The following is a 15329-nucleotide window of genomic DNA, read 5'->3' as shown; positions in this document are numbered from 1 at the left end:
ATTTTACCAAAAATTCAAACTTGGTCCACAAGATGTCTACAACCTTGATGAGACTGGCCTCACAATGGTAGAGTAACCTGGAAAGGTAGTGTCTCCATGTGGCCAGAAGCAAGTGTAGGAGAAAACTTTTGCAGAGAGGGGCTCTCTTGTAACCTTGTGTGGCATTATACAGAGCCTGGGAAAGCAGTTCCTCCATTTTCTGTGTTTGCATGCATTCATTTTCAGGATTTCATGCTTAACAATGGGTCACCTGGAAGTGAGGGGCAGATCACACTTCAGGATGGATGACTGGAGACACATACATAGATATATTGGCACATGAATGACCAAGCAAAGAAAACCCAACACTTCTTTTCACTGACAATCATGGAAGGCACATTTCAATAAGAGAATAACATTTGCAAAGAAAATGGCATAGTTCTATTAACATTACCATCGCCACATTGCAGCCATAAACTTCGACCTCTGAATGTTGCTGTTTATGGGCCTTTCAAGTCCTATTGCAGTAAGGCTTGTGACAGGTGGCTACTAAATCAAGCCAGTCACACACTTAAATCTGTGAAGTGACAGGCATAATGGGTGAAGCAGTTTCATCTGCTTTCACTCTCTCATATCAGCAAAGGTTTCAAAGATATAGGAATAATGACTTTCAATGATGAAATATTTGGTGAAGCAGATTTTCTGCATTCACCTTTGAATGTCAGGCCTGCCTTTTCAGTCATCTGAGAATGAAAGAGTTGCTTCAGAAAATAAAGTTCCTACTACAATTCTAGGTCCATTTCTTCCATCTTCTCCTGTGTCTGTAACTGATAAAGTTCCTTCCACATCTAGTAGCTCTATTAGCAATCTCATTCCTTCTTCTCCTCATCAACAAGAACGCCAGGCAGAATTATTTGTGCCTCATGAAGCCTTGCTTCCATTCCCACAGTGACCAAAACAAGGAGAATGTCTTATTCTTACAAGTTCACCTGCAAAGACCTGACTGGAAGAAGAAGTCTTCTATAGATTTTGTGAAGAAGTCCCTTTGTTCTAGCATTCCAGAGACTTTCTACAAGTGCCAGACACCCTCTAATAGCTTTTCCATACAGGATGACAATGCTCTTTTGTTGCCACTGCTGATATTATTACAAAACTACCTCATCCCCTTAAAGACTTACATCAAAGACACACGTGCACCCCCCCCCCCCCCCCACACGCACACAAAGGCACTAACTATGCCATTCTGTAAGGAACATCTCCATGTTTCAATTCTGGTAGGGGCACTAATGGTCAGAGAAAGAACATGGGAACTGATTCCCATCAGGACATTTCATAGAATGGCAACATGGAGCTCCCGCATTTCTTCCTTCATTTAATGCTTGTCTTTACTAAAGATGGCTGCCACATATCTCGTGTATTCAGGTCAAATAATTAACACTTTTTCTCCCAGACACTTGTATTTCAGTTTGATTTGACTGATTTGAAGGGAACATCAGAAGAGAGTTGCAACCCTCAATGTAGTAAAGGTTGATTTGATCATGTTGTCTGTTAGGTCTATATGTGGGCAGCAAGTAGTTCCACGTGTAACACTAGAAAATGCTGTCTGTAGTATAAACTGCTTTGTTTTATTGTGTTAATGTTCTTGTCTTTGAATTTAACCAAACAGATAACATGGAGTACTGAAAAAAAAATTTTGTGGATTAGCACTTTCTTCTGCCAATTCTTTCATTTAAAATAATTGTGGACTATTCACCTCTTAGTGAACAAACAATTACCTAACTGTAATCAACCAAGATTAGCATATAAGTGATGATGCAAGGAAACTATTATGCTCCAAAACTACAAACTTTCAGACTTTTAATTATTCCCAGATGGATTAACTAAATAATGACAATATTAATACCAATTTTTAACAGAGGTAAAAAGGGACATGGCAACAACTTGTTACAAATACACTTGATCACTCTCAAGACATTTTGAATAGCTGACTTAAAGTATTCAAGAGTTTTAATTACCTTCACAGTGTTCCAAAAATTGTATGCACTCCTGGAATACAGAGTCTTTGGCAACAATCATGTGCTTCGCCAAGTTTTCAATCAAGGAAAGGAAACATCTTTTAGCATAAAACCTGTGGAAACCAATTGGAAATATGATAACAGTGAGTGTGCATTTTAGCTTTCAAAAGTCCATAATACTAACATAATGAGTGAGATTTCAGCTTGCCACATATATTATAGAAAAACCAGCATAGGTGCCATGAGGTGGACTGTGAATTGTATGAACATATATCACACATTGCAGGGTTCTCTCACTTGTGCAAGAAGTGATGGATCACTAGAGTGAGTTCTATATATGGATGAGTGAGAAGGAGATCTACATCTACATATTGCCAGTCACCACACAGTGTGTGGCAGACAGTACCCCATACTACTACTAGTCATTTCCTTTCCTGTCCCACTCACAAATAGAGCAAGGGAAAACGATTGTCTATATATGTCCATATGAGCCCTAATTTCTCGTATCTTATCCTTCGTGATCCTTAAGCAAAATGTATGTTGACACCAATAGAATAATTCTGCAGTGACTTCAAATGCTGGTTCTCTAAATTTTCTCCATAGTGTTTCTTGAAAAGATTGTTGTGTTCCCTACAGTGATTGCCATTTGAGTTTACAAAGCATCTCCATAATACTTGGGTGATGTTTGTACCTACCGGTAACAAATATAGCAGCCCAAGTCTGAATTACTTGGATGTCTTCCTTTCATATGAACTCATGAAGATCCCAACATTCAAGCAGTACCGAAGAATAGATTTCCCTAGTGTCCTATATGCGATTTTCTTTACAGATGTACCACACTTTCTCAAAGTTCTGCCAATAAACTGAAGTGAATCATTCACCTTCCCTACTGCAATCCTCACATGCTCTATCCAGTTCACATCACTTTTGCAATGTTACACCCAGATAATTAAATGACGTGACTATGTCAAGCAGGACACTACTAATGCTGTTTCCACACATTAAAGGTTTGCTTTTCCTACTCATCTGCATGAACTTACATTTTTCTACAATTGGAGCTAGCTGTCATTCATCACACTACCTAGAAATTTTGTCTAAGCCATCTTGTATCCTCCTACAGTCAAACAACAATGACACCTTCCTGAACACCACACAGCATCATTAGCAAACAAGTGCAGATTGCTGCCTACACTGTCCACTAGATCATTTACATATACAGAAAATAACAGCAGTCCTATCAAGCTTCCCTTGGACACTCCGGATGATACCCTTATCTCTGATGAACACTCAGCACCGAGGACAATGTACTGGGTTTTATTACTTAAGAAGTTTTTGAGCCTCTCACATATCTGCAAACCTATTCCTTATACTTGTACCTTTGTAAACAGTCTGCAGTGGGGCACCAAGGTTTTTCCAGAAATGTGACATATGGAATCTGCCTGTTGTCCTTTATCCATAGTTTGCAGTATATCGTGTGAGAAAAGTGCAAGCTGAGTTTCACGCGTACTGATTTGTTGACAGAGCTTTTTGATCTCAAGTAAATTTGTTATGTTTGAACTCAGAATATGTACAAGAATTCTGCAGCAAACTGATATGAAAGATATTGGTTACCATTTTGTGGGTCCATTCCTTTACCCTTCTTGTATACAGGAGGCACCTGCACTTTTTTCCAGTCACTTGGGACTTTGTGCTGGGTGAGAGATTTGTGACAAATGCAAGCCAAGGTAAGTAAGGGGCCAATGCCATAGAGTACTCTTTGTAAAACTGAGTTGTGATTCCATCTGGAAACTGTACTGTCTGTGTGGCGCTAACCTGCGCCTGAGTTGTTAACTTTGTTAACTGCAGTTCATTATTTGCCTCTTCTAGCCAATCTTCTTCCATTCATCCATGTTCTATAGATTCCATCAAGAAAGAGAATCTTCAGGGATTTGTAATGATATAAAGTATACATTAAAAAAAGGCAAACAAATCACAATACCTTAACCTGTGTATTCTGTAAACAATAAAATATGACTACACTGCTTAATGCTATTCATACTTATGCCAGCTAAATTTAATACATTAAATTAGAATGAAAGCTCTTATCTGAAAAAAACTGCTGCTTACCCAATTGTACTAAATAGCTGCTGATTATCTCCTACTCGCGGCTTTATACACTCCTGGAAATGGAAAAAAGAACACATTGACACTGGTGTGTCAGACCCGCCATACTTGCTCCGGACACTGCGAGAGGGCTGTACAAGCAATGATACAGCGGACACACCAGGAACCGCGGTGTTGGCCGTCGAATGGCGCTAGCTGCGCAGCATTTGTGCACCACCGCCGTCAGTGTCAGCCAGTTTGCCATGGCATACGGAGCTCCATCGCAGTCTTTAACACTGGTAGCATGCCGCGACAGCGTGGACGTGAACCGTATGTGCAGTTGACGGACTTTGAGCGAGGGCGTATAGTGGGCATGCGGGAGGCCGGGTGGACGTACCGCCGAATTGCTCAACACGTGGGGCGTGAGGTCTCCACAGTACATCAATGTTGTCGCCAGTGGTCGGCGGAAGGTGCACGTGCCCGTCGACCTGGGACCGGACCGCAGCGACGCACGGATGCACGCCAAGACCGTAGGATCCTACGCAGTGCCGTAGGGGACCGCACCGCCACTTCCCAGCAAATTAGGGACACTGTTGCTCCTGGGGTATCGGCGAGGACCATTCGCAACCGTCTCCATGAAGCTGGGCTACGGTCCCGCACACCGTTAGGCCGTCTTCCGCTCACGCCCCAACATCATGCAGCCCACCTCCAGTGGTGTCGCGACAGGCGTGAATGGAGGGACGAATGGAGACGTGTCGTCTTCAGCGATGAGAGTCGCTTCTGCCTTGGTGCCAATGATGGTCGTATGCGTGTTTGGCGCCGTGCAGGTGAGCGCCACAATCAGGACTGCATACGACCGAGGCACACAGGGCCAACACCCGGCATCATGGTGTGGGGAGCGATCTCCTACACTGGCCGTACACCACTGGTGATTGTCGAGGGGACACTGAATAGCGCACGGTACATCCAAACCGTCATCGAACCCATCATTCTACCATTCCTAGACCGGCAAGGGAACTTGCTGTTCCAACAGGACAATGCACGTCCGCATGTATCCCGTGCCACCCAACGTGCTCTAGAAGGTGTAAGTCAACTACCCTGGCCAGAAAGATCTCCGGACCTGTCCCCCATTGAGCATGTTTGGGACTGGATGAAGCGTCGTCTCACGCGGTCTGCACGTCCAGCACGAACGCTGGTCCAACTGAGGCGCCAGGTGGAAATGGCATGGCAAGCCGTTCCACAGGACTACATCCAGCATCTCTACGATCGTCTCCATGGGAGAATAGCAGCCTGCATTGCTGCGAAAGGTGGATATACACTGTACTAGTGCCGACATTGTGCATGCTCTGTTGCCTGTGTCTACGTGCCTGTGGTTCTGTCAGTGTGATCATGTGATGTATTGACCCCAGGAATGTGTCAATCAAGTTTCCCCTTCCTGGGACAATGAATTCACGGTGTTCTTATTTCAATTTCCAGGAGTGTATTTACTTAACTACACTGGTATTTATCAAAGTAAATAGTAACAAAACTATGGGTCAGTGTTAGCCAGTACTTAACTTTAGGAGAGATATCAGTACTGCCAATTGACACATAAAAGTACATACACTCTCCTACTTATCTCAAGAGAAATTTCCTTTTGATACAGACTAAATAGTTATATATCTAAAAACGAAGATGACGTGACTTACCAAATGAAAGTGCTGGCAGGTCGACAGACACACAAACGGACACAAACATACACACAGAATTCAAGCTTTCGCAACAAACTGTTGCCTCATCAGGAAAGAGGGAAGGAGAGGGAAAGACGAAAGGATTTGGGTTTTAAGGGAGAGGGTAAGGAGTCATTCCAATCCCGGGAGCGGAAAGACTTACCTTAGGGGGAAAAAAGGATGGGTATACACTCGCACACACACACATATCCATCCACACATATACAGACACAAGCAGACATATATATGTCTGCTTGTGTCTGTATATGTGTGGATGCATATGTGTGTGTGTGCGAGTGTATACCCGTCCTTTTTTCCCCCTAAGGTAAGTCTTTCCGCTCCCGGGATTGGAATGACTCCTTACCCTCTCCCTTAAAACCCAAATCCTTTCGTCTTTCCCTCTCCTTCCCTCTTTCCTGATGAGGCAACAGTTTGTTGCGAAAGCTTGAATTCTGTGTGTATGTTTGTGTTTGTTTGAGTGTCTGTCGACCTGCCAGCACTTTCATTTGGTAAGTCACATCATCTTTGTTTTTAGATATATTTTTCCTACGTGGAATGTTTCCCTGTATTAAGACTAAATAGTTACCTACATCTATTACACACAGTTTTGTTTCCAGAGCATTACTACTTGTCATGCAGACCTATGATGAACTCTGCTACTTGCCATGTAACTAGCAGAACTTTTTAATCCCTGGTTCTATTTATTCACATAATTTGTAGAAGTGTAGCTAGAGAGGCACACTTTTAATTTTATTTTCAGTTATTTGTGTTCCCAATTTCTTGCTTTACATCAGATTAGAGCTTGTTGCACACCTTTGCACCTAGACAAACAGACAAAGTCTAACTCTAAACCCTGAACTAGGAGGCAAAGTCTACATGGAAACCATTTTTGTGCCTTTCAATGTGACTGTGTACACCACAATTAAGCTGAAACTGATTTTTATTGTCAACAACAGAAACCATTGTGCAGTAAATGTCCTGGGAAGTAAATGTAAGAATTCTAAGTTCCTTAAAGAGGATGTATGGTTTTCTGCTTTTCACAATATTCTCACTACTCACTTTTGCTGAATAGATAATTTATTTAGGTAGACTGCCCCAGAAGATAATTTCATAAGGTTGGCAGCCCTGCAGCCAGGCGACTAGCGCGAGTTTTGGTGTTCTCATAAAGATAAGTCATTTTAGATTATAAAACATATAGATTAGTACTGATTACGTGGTAAATATGTGTATTAGTGTGCCTTTTAAGTGTACCATTAAAAGTTTCATTTTTCTTTACGTAATAAAGCAGAAAACTCGAAGAGACCATACAGTTGTATTTTCTGTTTATGTTCTGCTGCAGCAAATCTATAGAATTTCATTTAGTTGTTCCTTGCTCTCTCCAACAATTTGAATTAGCGTACCTCTTCATTATTTAACTAGCATTTCCGGAAAGTAGCGTAAAGTTTAAGTTGTTGTTTCAGAAACTTTGCACTTTTGTTTTTGTTTACACACAGTTGCGTATAGGCCAAATTTGTGTAACCGAATTTTCGTGTTTATCTGTAATTTAACTGACTTATTCTTAATAAACCATTACGTTTATCATGAGTGAAAAGTGCTGGACTTGCCGCAGAATTGTTAGGTCAGGGCTTTGGTGTGATGGGTGCTGTAGTTTTTTCCATGTGGGTGACTGTAGTGGCGTGGGAATAGGGGAAGTAAATGAGACTCATCAGTGGTTTTGTAGGATTTGTAGTAGAGATAGGAAGATACTAGAACAGGAGGGGAAAATTGCCGCCCTTCAGGCTGAGTTAGACAAGGCCAGGGGAGATCTTGACAGGTTAAGGAGGGAGAAGGGTAAAGAGAGGTGGGAAGTGGCAACAGGTAACAGGAGGAACAGGCCTAGAACTTGGTCTGACAGCTTCATGGTGAATGTGGAAAATAGATTTGACCTGTTACTTCAGTTAGAAGCTGGTGAGCCTCAAGCAGTTGCAGGTGTAGACAGGGCATAACAAACTTTCAGCAGCAAATTAAAAAGTAAGAATGTAAGGAAATCAGTAAAGAGAAAGAAAGTGTTGTTGTTAGGTAGTTCCCATGGAAGAGGTGTTGGCCAACTTTTGCAGGATGAACTATGATCAGAATACCAGGTCACCAATTTTTTTAAACCTAGTGCTGGTCTGGAGCAGGTGACAGAGGATTTAGGATCACTTTGCAAAGATTTCACTAAGGAAGACACCGTGGTTATAGTGGGTGGGGCAGGTAATAGTATTGACAGAGATCCTGGGTACAGTATAGAGTGTGACCTGGCGAAGATTGCATCAGCATCGAAGCATACTAGTGTTGAGTTTGTATCTGTTCTTGGGTGCCATGACCGACCTAATTTGAACTCTTCTGTCAAGAGAGTTACTTTGGAGCTGGAATGGCTGCTTATGTCGGGTGCAGGGTCACACATTGGTGTGGTTCCTGTTGATTCTCTCAGTAGGTGGGATTATACTAGGCATGGCCTTCACCTCAACAGGAAGGGGAAGGGTAAAATGGCTGGGGAAATAGCAGGAAAGTTAAAGGGGGGGAGGCACTGTCATGAGTGGTAAAATACCAGTGGTTATAGGGTTCAGAAAAGACCCTTTTTTAGGGTAGGGAGGACAGAAAGAAAGCAAATTTTAAGAGAGATTAGAACTGAGACAAACCTTAAGTTTGAGAAAAACATAATTCCAGCTTATTACATCAGCATAAACAGCTATTGGTTAAGAATTTTCAACAGTCAGCAGATATTATAACTCTACCAAATTTTAACTCAGTCAATGTGAAATGTCAGCTATCTTTATTGCATCAAAATATTCGAGGACTGAGAAATAAAATTAATGAATTAACTATCTGCATAGATGAATTAGAGTCTTCAAACCCAGCTGACATAATCTGCCTCTCTGAACATCATGTGACCACTGGTATAGAACTTTTAAGTGTTACAGGGTTTAGGTTAGCATCTCACATTTGTAGATCAGAAATGGAGAAAGGAGGAGTTGCAACATTCATTAGGAACTGTCATAAATTTAAGAACATAAACATTCATAAATTTTGCCTAGAACAGCATATGTAAGCATGTGCAACAGAATTAGAATTTCACAAAAAATCCTTCATAATATTAAGTGTATATCGAGCACCTGCAGGTAACTTTAATCTGTTTGTAAACCACCTTGAAGCTGTACTGGCCCATTTAACAACCAAAAACAAATAAATAGTGGTTGCTGGTGATTTCAATGTACATTTCATTAAAGACTCTTCCAATAAGAACTTATTTGAGTTAGTAACACTATCATTCAACTTAATTCCCACTGTAAAGTTCTCCACTAGGGTAGTCACTTGCTCACAAACAGCCATTGATAATATCTTTATAGAAAAGTCCAATGAACAAAATTATGTTACAAAACCAATAGTCAATGGCCTCTCAGACCATGACATGCAGTTCCTTCTGTTAAATGTTAATACTGAACAGGATATAAAATCTGTTAAATCTGAGCTCAAGAGGGTAATCAATAAGCCAAAAATTGATTATTTTAGGACACTCCTCAGAGACATTCACTGGACTGATGTTTACAGTGCTCATGGCATGAATGAAAAATATAACACTTTTGCTAATAAAGTGCTTACCTTATTCGAACACTGTTTACCCCCAAAACTTACCAAGGTTAAAGCAAAGTCTACAAAGAAGCCATGGATTACTTGAAGAATAGGGGTATCTTGTAAAACAAAAAGAAAACTGTATCTGTCAATCCGAAACAGTTCCGATGTTGATGCTACAGCACATTAAAAGAAATACTGCAAAATATTAAAGACTGTAATACGGATGTCAAAGCAAATATATTACAAGGAGAAGATAGTCATATCAGATAACAAAATAAAGACAATATAGGATATAGTGAAGGAGGAGACCGGTACCACCAGACATGAAGAGGAACAAATAGCATTAAGAGTAAATGATACATTGGTGACAGATGTGTATAGTGTTGCAGAACTTTTTAATAAACATTTTATAACTGTTACCGAAAAGATGGGGTTGTCAGGTTCGGTAGATGCTGCTATGGAATACCTCAGACCAGAAATTTCAAGCAACTTCCATAATATGAATTTGACCCTCACTACCCCAACAGAAATAATGTCCATCATAAAATCTTTAAAATCAAAAACATCTAGTGGGTATTATGAAATATCAACAAAGTTAATTAAAGAATGTGATTCTGAGCTAAGTAACATATTAAGCTATCTGTGTAACCAGTCATTTATCAGTGGAATATTTCCTGAATGGCTGAAATATGCTGAAGTTAAGCCACTGTTTAAGAAGGGAGATAAAGAAATAGCATCCAATTTCTGTCCAATTTCACTGTTGCCAGCATTCTCAAAAATTTTAGAAAAAGTAATGTACAGTCGGCTTTATAACCATCTTATCTCAAATAACATACTGTCAAAGTCACAGTTTGGATTTCTAAAAGGTTCTGATATTGAGAAGGCTATCTACACTTACAGTGAAAATGTGCCTAATTCATTAGACAAAAAATTGCAGGCAACTGGTATATTTTGTGATCTGTCAAAGGCATTTGACTGTGTAAATCACAATATCCTTTTAAGTAAATTAGAGTTTTATAGTGTAACAGGAAATGCTGCAAAATGGTTCAAATCTTATATCTCTGGCAGGAAACAAAGGGTGTTATTAGGAAAGAAGCTATCAGGCATCATCCAACTGGGAACTAATTACATGTGGGGTCCCACAAGGTTCCATTTTGGGGCCATTACCTTTTCTTGTGTATATCAATGACCTTTCATCAGTAACATTACCAGATGCCAAGTTTGTTTTGTTTGCCGATGATACAAACATTGCAATAAATAGCAAATCAAGTGTAGTCTTAGAAAGATCAGCTAATAAAATATTTGTGGACATTAATCACTGGTTCCTAGCCAATTCTTTCTCACTAAACTTTGAAAAAACACACTACATGCAGTTCAGAACTTGTAAGGGGTGTCTAACATATGATGACAAGAAGATAGAAGAAGTGGACAGTGTTAAATTCTTGGGATTACAGATTGATAATAAATTCAACTGGGAGGTGCACACCACAGAACTGCTGAAGCGTCTTAACAAATCTCTGTTTGTAATGCGAATTTTGTCAGACATAGGGGATATAAAAATGAAAAAGCTGGCATACTATGCTTACTTTCATTCCATAATGTCATATGGGATTATTTTTTGGGGTAATTCATCAAGCCAAGCTAAAGTTTTCCGGGCACAAAAATGTGCAGTAAGAGTTACATGTGGTGTGAACACAAGAACATCCTGCAGAAGCCTGTTTAGGGAACTGGGGATACTAACTACTGCTTCCCAATATATTTATTCCTTAATGAAATTTGTCATTAAAAATATATCACTTTTTCAAACCAACAGCTCAATTCATGGAATCAATACTAGAAATAAGAATAATCTTCACAAGGATTTCAAGTCACTTAGCCTTGTACAAAAAGGCGTGCATTATTCAGGAACACACATTTTCAATAACTTGCCAGCAGCCATAAAAAGCTTAACAACCAATGAAATTTAGTTTAAGAGAAGCCTAAAGGATTTATTGGTGGCCAACTCCTTCTACTCCATAGATGAATTTCTCAGTAAAACAAACTGATTTATATATATATATATACAAAGATGATGTGACTTACCAAATGAAAGTGCTGGCAGGTCGACAGCCACACAAACAAACAAAAAAACATACACACATGTTTGTGTTTGTGTTTGTTTGTGTGTGTCTGTCGACCTGCCAGCACTTTCATTTGGTAAGTCACATCATCTTTGTTTTTAGATATATTTTTCCTACGTGGAATGTTTCCCTGTATTAAGACTAAATAGTTACCTACATCTATTACACACAGTTTTGTTTCCAGAGCATTACTACTTGTCATGCAGACCTATGATGAACTCTGCTACTTGCCATGTAACTAGCAGAACTTTTCAATCCCTGGTTCTATTTATTCACATAATTTGTAGAAGTGTAGCTAGAGAGGCACACTTTTAATTTTATTTTCAGTTATTTGTGTTCCCAATTTCTTGCTTTACATCAGATTAGAGCTTGTTGCACACCTTTGCACCTAGACAAACAGACAAAGTCTAACTCTAAACCCTGAACTAGGAGGCAAAGTCTACATGGAAACCATTTTTGTTCCTTTCAATGTGACTGTGTACACCACAATTAAGCTGAAACTGATTTTTATTGTCAACAACAGAAACCATTGTGCAGTAAATGTCCTGGGAAGTAAATGTAAGAATTCTAAGTTCCTTAAAGAGGATGTATGGTTTCTGCTTTTCACAATATTCTCACTACTCACTTTTGCTGAATAGATAATTTATTTAGGTAGACTGCCCCAGAAGATAATTTCATAAGGTTGGCAGCCCTGCAGCCAGGCGACTAGCGCGAGTTTTGGTGTTCTCATAAAGATAAGTCATTTTAGATTATAAAACATATAGATTAGTACTGATTACGTGGTAAATATGTGTATTAGTGTGCCTTTTAAGTGTACCATTAAAAGTTTCATTTTTCTTTACGTAATAAAGCAGAAAACTCGAAGAGACCATACAGTTGTATTTTCTGTTTACGTTCTGCTGCAGCAAATCTATAGAATTTCATTTAGTTGTTCCTTGCTCTCTCCAACAATTTAAATTAGCGTACCTCTTCATTATTTAACTAGCATTTCCGGAAAGTAGCGTAAAGTTTAAGTTGTTGTTTCAGAAACTTTGCACTTTTGTTTTTGTTTACACACAGTTGCGTATAGGCCAAATTTGTGTAACCGAATTTTCGTGTTTATCTGTAATTTAACTGACTTATTCTTAATAAACCATTACGTTTATCATGAGTGAAAAGTGCTGGACTTGCCGCAGAATTGTTAGGTCAGGGCTTTGGTGTGATGGGTGCTGTAGTTTTTTCCATGTGGGTGACTGTAGTGGCATGGGAATAGGGGAAGTAAATGAGACTCATCAGTGGTTTTGTAGGATTTGTAGTAGAGATAGGAAGATACTAGAACAGGAGGGGAAAATTGCCGCCCTTCAGGCTGAGTTAGACAAGGCCAGGGGAGATCTTGACAGGTTAAGGAGGGAGAAGGGTAAAGAGAGGTGGGAAGTGGCAACAGGTAACAGGAGGAACAGGCCTAGAACTTGGTCTGACAGCTTCATGGTGAATGTGGAAAATAGATTTGACCTGTTACTTCAGTTAGAAGCTGGTGAGCCTCCAGCAGTTGCAGGTGTAGACAGGGCATAACAAACTTTCAGCAGCAAATTAAAAAGTAAGAATGTAAGGAAATCAGTAAAGAGAAAGAAAGTGTTGTTGTTAGGTAGTTCCCATGGAAGAGGTGTTGGCCAACTTTTGCAGGATGAACTAGGATCAGAATACCAGGTCACCAATTTTTTTAAACCTAGTGCTGGTCTGGAGCAGGTGACAGAGGATTTAGGATCACTTTGCAAAGATTTCACTAAGGAAGACACCGTGGTTATAGTGGGTGGGGCAGGTAATAGTATTGACAGAGATCCTGGGTACAGTATAGAGTGTGACCTGGCGAAGATTGCATCAGCATCGAAGCATACTAGTGTTGAGTTTGTATCTGTTCTTGGGTGCCATGACCGACCTAATTTGAACTCTTCTGTCAAGAGAGTTACTTTGGAGCTGGAATGGCTGCTTATGTCGGGTGCAGGGTCACACATTGGTGTGGTTCCTGTTGATTCTCTCAGTAGGTGGGATTATACTAGGCATGGCCTTCACCTCAACAGGAAGGGGAAGGGTAAAATGGCTGGGGAAATAGCAGGAAAGTTAAAGGGGGGGAGGCACTGTCATGAGTGGTAAAATACCAGTGGTTATAGGGTTCAGAAAAGACCCTTTTTTAGGGTAGGGAGGACAGAAAGAAAGCAAATTTTAAGAGAGATTAGAACTGAGACAAACCTTAAGTTTGAGAAAAACATAATTCCAGCTTATTACATCAGCATAAACAGCTATTGGTTAAGAATTTTCAACAGTCAGCAGATATTATAACTCTACCAAATTTTAACTCAGTCAATGTGAAATGTCAGCTATCTTTATTGCATCAAAATATTCGAGGACTGAGAAATAAAATTAATGAATTAACTATCTGCATAGATGAATTAGAGTCTTCAAACCCAGCTGACATAATCTGCCTCTCTGAACATCATGTGACCACTGGTATAGAACTTTTAAGTGTTACAGGGTTTAGGTTAGCATCTCACATTTGTAGATCAGAAATGGAGAAAGGAGGAGTTGCAACATTCATTAGGAACTGTCATAAATTTAAGAACATAAACATTCATAAATTTTGCCTAGAACAGCATATGTAAGCATGTGCAACAGAATTAGAATTTCACAAAAAATCCTTCATAATATTAAGTGTATATCGAGCACCTGCAGGTAACTTTAATCTGTTTGTAAACCACCTTGAAGCTGTACTGGCCCATTTAACAACCAAAAACAAATAAATAGTGGTTGCTGGTGATTTCAATGTACATTTCATTAAAGACTCTTCCAATAAGAACTTATTTGAGTTAGTAACACTATCATTCAACTTAATTCCCACTGTAAAGTTCTCCACTAGGGTAGTCACTTGCTCACAAACAGCCATTGATAATATCTTTATAGAAAAGTCCAATGAACAAAATTATGTTACAAAACCAATAGTCAATGGCCTCTCAGACCATGACATGCAGTTCCTTCTGTTAAATGTTAATACTGAACAGGATATAAAATCTGTTAAATCTGAGCTCAAGAGGGTAATCAATAAGCCAAAAATTGATTATTTTAGGACACTCCTCAGAGACATTCACTGGACTGATGTTTACAGTGCTCATGGCATGAATGAAAAATATAACACTTTTGCTAATAAAGTGCTTACCTTATTCGAACACTGTTTACCCCCAAAACTTACCAAGGTTAAAGCAAAGTCTACAAAGAAGCCATGGATTACTTGAAGAATAGGGGTATCTTGTAAAACAAAAAGAAAACTGTATCTGTCAATCCGAAACAGTTCCGATGTTGATGCTACAGCACATTAAAAGAAATACTGCAAAATATTAAAGACTGTAATACGGATGTCAAAGCAAATATATTACAAGGAGAAGATAGTCATATCAGATAACAAAATAAAGACAATATGGGATATAGTGAAGGAGGAGACCGGTACCACCAGACATGAAGAGGAACAAATAGCATTAAGAGTAAATGATACATTGGTGACAGATGTGTATAGTGTTGCAGAACTTTTTAATAAACATTTTATAACTGTTACCGAAAAGATGGGGTTGTCAGGTTCGGTAGATGCTGCTATGGAATACCTCAGACCAGAAATTTCAAGCAACTTCCATAATATGAATTTGACCCTCACTACCCCAACAGAAATAATGTCCATCATAAAATCTTTAAAATCAAAAACATCTAGTGGGTATTATGAAATGTCAACAAAGTTAATTAAAGAATGTGATTCTGAGCTAAGTAACATATTAAGCTATCTGTGTAACCAGTCATTTATCAGTGGAATA

The 15329-nt window shown here is 39.4% G+C and overlaps 1 protein-coding gene across 1 annotated transcript in view; it reads right to left on the bottom strand.

Annotated features, from left to right (window-relative positions):
- Positions 1 to 15329, bottom strand: part of LOC126260958 (tetratricopeptide repeat protein 30A) — a 176962-nt gene that overhangs the window by 1920 nt on the left and 159713 nt on the right. Inside the window, exon 12 of the mRNA XM_049958474.1 lies at positions 1995 to 2107. Within this exon, the coding sequence (XP_049814431.1) occupies positions 1995 to 2107 (113 nt within the window). The remainder of the gene's footprint in view (positions 1 to 1994; positions 2108 to 15329) is intronic.

This window comes from Schistocerca nitens, chromosome 5 (genome assembly GCF_023898315.1).
Source record: "Schistocerca nitens isolate TAMUIC-IGC-003100 chromosome 5, iqSchNite1.1, whole genome shotgun sequence".
NCBI lineage: Eukaryota > Metazoa > Arthropoda > Insecta > Orthoptera > Acrididae > Schistocerca > Schistocerca nitens.
This window is presented reverse-complemented; position numbering and strand designations above follow the sequence as displayed.